At 37.8% G+C, this 8,332-nt stretch overlaps 1 protein-coding gene across 1 annotated transcript; it reads left to right on the top strand.

Annotated features, from left to right (window-relative positions):
• The first annotated feature begins 1,572 nt into the window (after positions 1–1,572).
• On the top strand, positions 1,573–5,984 carry LOC137641146 (uncharacterized). The gene is made up of 7 exons (XM_068373590.1): positions 1,573–2,482; positions 2,801–3,124; positions 3,215–3,390; positions 3,568–3,999; positions 4,087–4,578; positions 4,668–4,882; positions 5,204–5,984. Exons 1-7 carry the CDS (start codon positions 1,573–1,575, stop codon positions 5,982–5,984), a joined length of 3,330 nt encoding a protein of 1,109 aa, XP_068229691.1.
• The last annotated feature ends 2,348 nt before the right edge of the window (positions 5,985–8,332 follow it).

The following is an 8,332-nucleotide window of genomic DNA, read 5'->3' as shown; positions in this document are numbered from 1 at the left end:
GAGAGAGAGAGAGAGAGAGAGAGAGAGAGAGAGAGAGAGAGAGAGAGAGAGAGAGACAGTAGATCGGGATCTTTGTGATTTATGTTGATTATTCGATAACTAACCAATTTTTGATTCCTCTGTTGGCCAAAGAACAAATCTAATTTTTTATTGAATCAATGACTGCACAAGTTGAAAGGATATAAACATGCTGGAGTAAAACTAAAAAACTAATGCACTGGATTTTTTTCTGTTGATATTAGGGATGTTAGATGTTAATACATAAAATCATATCATGCTGCAAAATAAAAGATTTATAGTTTGGCTTAAAAGAAATAAAGGAAATCGTTTGATTTACTATATATCGATCAATAAGGCCCATTGCGTCAGTGGGCGGGGGAGGAGATGATGATGATGATAACGATAATATGTATATATATATATATATTATCACGCCCGAAAGTATTTTCGTTCGTTCATTTATATATTTATCTATTTATTTATTTTTTTGCCCACGCAGTCGTATGTTTGCTGTTTGTTGGTAAATGGGTGTTGTTTGCTTGTTATTTATTTTGCAGTCGTTAAGGAGGGTAGTTCTAATCCAACAATTTCTTCCTTTACATGATGACGTGGAAGCAGAGAGACTTCTTTTTCGGGAAAAGCCCAAGTTTGGGGTCAGTGATCCTCTGAACACTAGAGAGGTTGGAATTGCCTCTGGGAGGTACTAATCTACTGAGAGCAGTGGATTTGCCTTGGATCGCTGCAATGGTGTGTAGCTGTTAGCGCCCTTTATTCGACATCGACGCCTGTTTTTGAGTCTTCAGCTCCTTATACCACTGTCACGCCCGTTTAATCACTCTTTCGCTGCTGATGCAGGGATGTTTGCCTTCTAAGAGCTGCTGTGATCAAGTGTTTTTATCAAGTTCTCGATACTAATCTTGTTCTTTATCTGGAGGATTACAACACCTTTTAATCTGCGACGGACACATTACGGACACGGAAGAGGATATCAGCCTTGAACAGCCCCTAAAGACAATTCAGATTTATCACCTGATCCCTCATATTTATTACTGCAACTGCAGCGCCGTTGATGATACTTTATGAGAAGTTAAGTATTGGTATTAGTAACTGTCCTCCATTTTTAGAACTGCAATTAAAATTAACAACACTTCATTACAACGGAGCATCAAGTGTACGCTGCAGTGATCTGAAACTTACCTCGGTCCAAATATTATCTAATTATTTTCTTTTTCTTTTGTAAATAAATATTTATATTTCCTTTTTGTATCATACTCCCTCGTTGTCCTTTGCCATCATTGTTTATGAACTATAACTGGTTGTTAAAGATACTTAAGGTTATACAAAATACATTTGTTTTTTTATGTAACGGCTTTATGCAAATTAAAAAGAACCTGCTTTAACATAAAACGTTAATGTTATTAATTAAGTCGTGACATAAATTGGCGACCGTGACAGGATGGCAAAGGGTCAGTGAGGTAGTGTGAAAAAGTAATTTTTTTTTTTTTTTATTCTCTTTTGACGGGAAACTTTAATGGTTCATCGTGTTAAGTAGCATTTTCTCATTTTAACAAGATGTCAACTTTAAGCGAGTTAACTGCCATTGGTGAGAAACTTGGATTGTCAGGATCTGACTTAGCATATTTCATAAAAGAGCAACAGGAGTTCGAACGCGCTAAACGAGCAGAGCAGAGAGACGCTGAAAGAGAGCAAATGGAAGCAGAAAAAGCAATATTGGCTGAAAAGAGAGCGCTTATGGAAGCTGATAAAGAGAGGCTTGAGTTAGAGATAACTTTAAAGTCTTCAAAGTCCGATGAAACTTCTATGAGTGCTTCTGTGCCAGCTAAGTTCAGTGATAAGTGGGGAACTAAGCTAATTCCTAAGTTTAGCGAGTCAGATGTCGGAAAATTTTTCGTTGCTTTTGAGAAAGTAGCTCATCAGTTAGCTTGGCCCAAGGAACTCTGGGCTGTATTAGTGCAATCTGCATTCTCTGGTAAGGCACAAGTAGTTTATGCTGCGTTAAGTGCAGAAGATTCCGGTGATTATGATATTGTGAAAAAAATGGTTTTAAATGCATACCAGCTAAACCCAGAAGCTTACCGGCAGAAATTCAGATCCTGGCGTAAAATGTTTAATCAAACATTTGTAGAATGGGCAGGCCAGAAAGCAGTTAAACTTGACGAGTGGTTGGCTGCAGAGGAGGCAAGTACATTTGCCGAGTTACGAGAACTGGTTTTGTTGGAGGATTTTAAAAATAACATTCCCAAAGACGTTCGCATCCATATTGAAGAATTTAACATTGATAATGTGAATGAGGCAGCAAAGGCAGCAGACAGGTTTGTTTTGTCACACAAGCATTATGGTAAGAAGAAAACTCATTGGGAAGCAGGTGTGGAAAAGGTGGAAGTAATAAAGGGTAGAGAAAGTCCTTCATCGCCTTCAAGGGGTGCGAGGCAGGCCCGGGACATTGTTTGTTATAAGTGTGGTAAGAAAGGTCATGTTAAGTCACATTGTCCTGAAGTAACTAAGTCGGTTAAACCAGTTATGTTGATGGATTGTAGGTCAGTGCCGCCTGTGTCTTCTAGTCTTGAAGGAGAGGTGAGTGGGAGCATGCCTTATGGTAAGGAATTTGAAGACTTTGTCTTTAGAGGTATAGTGAAAGTTGGATCTGAGGCAACTGATGGTAATATCGTTGCATTGCTGCGGGATACTGGCTCGTGCCAGTCCTGCATTCTGGAAACCTCTCTCCCTAAAGATTTCTCACGGAAAGGTCAGGATTTTGTGTTGCTTGGGGGTTTCCCAGATACAGTAACATCTTGGCCTGTGGAAGAAGTTTATTTGGAATCTCCTTTGGTAACTGGTAGGTTGAAACTGGCTGTAGTTAGTGCATTGCCTGTGAGTGGTGTGGATTTGTTGATTGGCAATGATGTGATGCAAGGTAGTGGCACAGCCTGTGCATCAGAAGGTCGAAAGGGGGCTAGTGTGGTTAATGAACGTGTTATGGTAAATGTTAAACCTGTTGTTCCTGTAACCCGAGCCCAATCTAGAGAGGAAGTCAAAGGTGGAGCAGCTGACATAAATTTGGAAAACTGCTTCCAAACCAAAACTCAACCTAAGACAACGAAAGGTAAGTCCAAGCAGATAAAAAATCTTTCGTTAAAGTCTATGGTTAATATATCTGAAGACTTTCCTACAGATTTTAGTTGCACGTTTCCAGATAGGCAAACCCTAATTAGTGCTCAAAAAGAAGATCGCGAATTGAAAAGTATATATGAAGAAGCAGAACAGCTAAAGGAACAGGATGATTTAAGTGAAGCAAGTTATGTATTAAAGAATGATGTGTTATATAGATTAATTCGTCCAGTGACCGCATCTACTGATGAAGAGTGGAAGGTAAGGGAACAAATTGTAGTACCTAGTAAGTTTAGGCATTTTATTTTGCAAGAGGCTCATGAAAGTGAATGGGGTGGTCATTTAGGAATACGAAAAACACTGTCCAAAGTGAAAGATAATTTTTTTTGGCCTTCTGTAAAGAAAGATGTAGTCAGACATTGTAAGTCATGTCATCAGTGCCAAATGGTTGGAAAACCCAACCAGAAAATTACAAAAGCGCCTTTAATTCCAATCCCAGCTGTTGAAGAACCATTCACTCAAATTGTTATTGACATTGTGGGTCCTTTACCCAAAACCAAAACAGGTTTTCAGTATATGTTAACTATAATGGACAGAACCACTAGATTTCCCGAGGTAATACCTGTTAGAGGCATTAAGAGTGGTATTGTAATTAAGCATCTCATGGACTTCTTTTCTCGTTATGGTTTACCTCGAGAGATACAGTCGGATCAAGGTTCTAATTTCACTAGTAGGGAGTTCCAGGCTAAAATGAATGAACTTGGCATTAAACACAACTTGGCATCCTCATATCATCCCGAAAGTCAGGGAATACTTGAAAGATTTCACTCCACTCTGAAGAATGCTTTGACTAAGTATTGTTTAGACCATGTTGAGGAATGGGATAAAGACTTGCCTTTATTGCTTTTTGCTTTAAGATCAGCCCCTAGTGAATCTCTGGGTTTTTCTCCTTTTCAGATGGTCTATGGACACAATGTGAGAGGACCTCTTGATTTATTAAGGGAACATTGGGAAGGGGGTAGTGGTAAAATGAATTCACTTGATTATATTTTGTCTTTCAAAGAGAAATTAAGGAGCATTTGGCAATGGGCCCAAAATAATCTCTCTACTTCGCAGGCTAAATTGAAAACTCATTATGATAGAAAGTCTCAAGTAAGGAATTTTGAAGCAGGAGAACAAGTACTAGTGTTACTTCCTATGCCAGGTCAGTTCAGAGCTCAGTTTGTAGGTCCAGCAGTGGTTAAGAAAAAACTGAATGATGTTGATTATTTGGTGGAAATTCCAGGGAGGAGGAAAAAGTATCAGTTGTGTCATATTAACATTATGAAGAAATATTTTTCCAGAGCTAACACTGTTAAATCTGTTTCAGCTGTTGTACCCAAAGAATGTAATGGACAAGAAGTGGAAAGCAAAGAATATGGATGGAATGGCGAAAACTCTAAAATTTGTGTAACCCAGATAGTTTGTTTAAACATCTGAATGCTCAGGAAGTTACCGATATTAAGGATTTATTCAAAGAACATCCGTCAATATTTAAGGACACTCCTGGTCTTGTGCGTAGTTTGCAACATGATGTTGTACTAAAGCCAAATGCCCAGCCAATTAGACAAGCCCCTTACAGGTTAAGTCCACAGAAAGCTGAAGCTGTGAGAAAGGAAGTCAGTTATATGTTGGAGAATGACTTGATATCACCAAGTAGCAGTCCTTCGAGTTCCCCGGTTGTATTAGTGAAAAAGGAAAATGGACAAGACAGGTTGTGTTTTGACTACAGGAAAGTAAACGACTTAACAGTTGCTGACAATTTCCCTCTGCCTCGCATAGAAGATTGCATAGATAAGATTGGTAATGCCAAGTATATTAGTAAGTTAGACCTTTTAAAAGGTTACTGGCAGGTTCCTCTGACTGAAAATGCACGAGAAATATCAGCATTTATAACACCTGAAGGTTTATTCGAATGTAAAGTCATGCCCTTTGGCATGCGTAACGCAGCCAGTACCTTCCAGAGAATGATGTGGATGATCACGAATGGATTGAAGGGTTGTGTAGTTTATCTGGACGATATAATTATTTTCAGTGACAACTGGAAAGACCATGTCGATAGAATCAGGGCCTTATTTCGTGCAATTGCTGACGCTGGTTTGGTGGTAAACCTTTCTAAATGCGAATTTGGAAAGGCTGAAGTTATCTACCTCGGACATCACGTCGGACAAGGTAAAGTATTACCCAAGGAAAAGAACATTGAAGCTGTACTAGCTTTTCCCACTCCAAAAACTCGAAAAAATGTAAGGCAATTTGTTGGTCTCGCTGGTTACTATCGCAGGTTTGTCCCCAGTTTTTCTGAAATAGTAACTCCTTTAACTAATCTTTTAAGAGAGAAATCTAAATTCTTGTGGGACGATACATGTCAACGAGCCTTTGATAAATTAAAAGGCATTTTAAGCACCTATCCTATTTTGAAATCACCTGACTTTCAGAAGGGGTTCAAGTTAATGGTGGATGCCAGCGATCTCGGAGTAGGAGCAGTGCTATTGCAAGACGATAGTGAAGGTATTGAACATCCTGTTTCATATTTTTCTAGGAAACTTAATGAGCATCAAAAGAAATATTGCACAATCGAAAAGGAAGCCTTAGCTTTAGTTTTAGCTCTACAACATTTTGAAATTTATGTAACATCTAGCGTTGATCCAATTGTTGTGTATTCAGATCACAACCCTTTTAAATTTGTGAACAAATTTAGGTACAAAAACAGAAGGCTCACTAATTGGAGTCTTATGCTTCAGGAATATAATTTGACTGTAAAACATGTGAAAGGGAAGGACAATGTCGTCGCTGATGCCCTCTCTAGAAATCTGTGATGTCTTTTCCACTTGGATTATTGTTTTGTTTTCGTATTTATTTTATTTTTCTTCCTGCAGTGTCTTTGGTGCAACATCTCGTTCTTTCATCATTGGTTTTTTGTTTGTGGAAGTGATAATTTACTGGTCTTGAGGCCATTTAACGTTGCCGTTATTTTTTTTTTTTTCAGTACATGTTGAGATATAAAATTGGTTGGAATTTTCATATGAGTTGTAAAAAAAAATTATGTATTTTTTTACCTATTAGGTTGGGGGTATCACGCCCGAAAGTATTTTCGTTCGTTCATTTATATATTTATCTATTTATTTATTTTTTTGCCCACGCAGTCGTATGTTTGCTGTTTGTTGGTAAATGGGTGTTGTTTGCTTGTTATTTATTTTGCAGTCGTTAAGGAGGGTAGTTCTAATCCAACAATTTCTTCCTTTACATGATGACGTGGAAGCAGAGAGACTTCTTTTTCGGGAAAAGCCCAAGTTTGGGGTCAGTGATCCTCTGAACGCTAGAGAGGTTGGAATTGCCTCTGGGAGGTACTAATCTACTGAGAGCAGTGGATTTGCCTTGGATCGCTGCAATGGTGTGTAGCTGTTAGCGCCCTTTATTCGACATCGACGCCTGTTTTTGAGTCTTCAGCTCCTTATACCACTGTCACGCCCGTTTAATCACTCTTTCGCTGCTGATGCATGGATGTTTGCCTTCTAAGAGCTGCTGTGATCAAGTGTTTTTATCAAGTTCTCGATACTAATCTTGTTCTTTATCTGGAGGATTACAACACCTTTTAATCTGCGACGGACACATTACGGACACGGAAGAGGATATCAGCCTTGAACAGCCCCTAAAGACAATTCAGATTTATCACCTGATCCCTCATGTTTATTACTGCAACTGCAGCGCCGTTGATGATACTTTACGAGAAGTTAAGTATTGGTATTAGTAACTGTCCTCCATTTTTAGAACTGCAATTAAAATTAACAACACTTCATTACAACGGAGCATCAAGTGTACGCTGCAGTGATCTGAAACTTACCTCGGTCCAAATATTATCTAATTATTTTCTTTTTCTTTTGTAAATAAATATTTATATTTCCTTTTTGTATCATACTCCCTCGTTGTCCTTTGCCATCATTGTTTATGAACTATAACTGGTTGTTAAAGGTACTTAAGGTTATACAAAATACATTTGTTTTTTTATGTAACGGCTTTATGCAAATTAAAAAGAACCTGCTTTAACATAAAACGTTAATGTTATTAATTAAGTCGTGACAATATATATATATATATATATATGTATATATATGTATATATATATATATATATATATATATATATATATATATATATATATATATATATATATATATATATATATATATAGTAAATAATAAAATTTCCTTCATTTCTTTTAAGCCAAACTATAAATTATTTACTTCGCACCATATTTTGAAGAGATAGAAATAGAAGGAGGAACTAAATAAATCTAAAGATGACCATTCAGACGACGAGGAGGAAGGAGGAAGAAATAGTGGTTGTGAGAGATTCTTCCTCCAAAGGCTATCCCATCGTGCGCATTTCCACCGTGAATATCCCATCCCCATTATTGTCCCCCAGGGATATCATAATATCATTCGGTCCTCTATCCTTATCTGTCCCTTTTATATATCCATTCATTCATGATAAAAAATATATCCTAGTTTTCCTTGTTCAAAAAAGGTGGGAATTACATTATGGAACACTTGAAATGTTCTACATTCACACGAGGCGTTCCCTATCCGTTTACCCGAGCACGGTTTTCACTCCCTATTTAAATTCTGTCACGTGAGGACAGAGTAAATTAGAATAATTTTGATACTCAGATGTTAGTTGATAACCGTGTTGATATAAAAATTTATGCAACTTCAATATACTTTATGCACCATGCCAAGAATATCAAAATTATGATACTCACCAGTTTTTATTAATGTCTCTCCAATCACTTTCCCTATATTTTCTTTATGTAAATTATTACCATACTTCCTGTTTGCTATGTCAAACATCTCCGCATACTCTCGAACAAGATCAAATAATCTCTCATCTATGGTGTCAACAATAAACTAACTATTAATACTTTCTATGACTCTGAGGAAGAAAAGTCTGGGTTGTAGGCCACGAAACGAACAGGTACGATACGGGTCCTCGTTCACACGAACCGTCATCCACCCGTTAGTTAGGACGGGTGGCTAACAGCCGTCAAACCGGTCAAGGTTTCTTGGAAAATAAGCAGAGCCGACTTGGACGGTTGACGACCGAGGGGCGCCGTCAGCCTGACGGTTCGTGTGAACAATTGCATATGAATACACGTAATAATCGTTGA

The sequence above is a fragment of the Palaemon carinicauda genome, chromosome 5 (assembly GCF_036898095.1).
Source record: "Palaemon carinicauda isolate YSFRI2023 chromosome 5, ASM3689809v2, whole genome shotgun sequence".
Taxonomy (NCBI): domain Eukaryota; kingdom Metazoa; phylum Arthropoda; class Malacostraca; order Decapoda; family Palaemonidae; genus Palaemon; species Palaemon carinicauda.
Note: the sequence above shows the minus strand (reverse complement) of the source record. Positions and strands in the feature narration are given on the sequence as shown.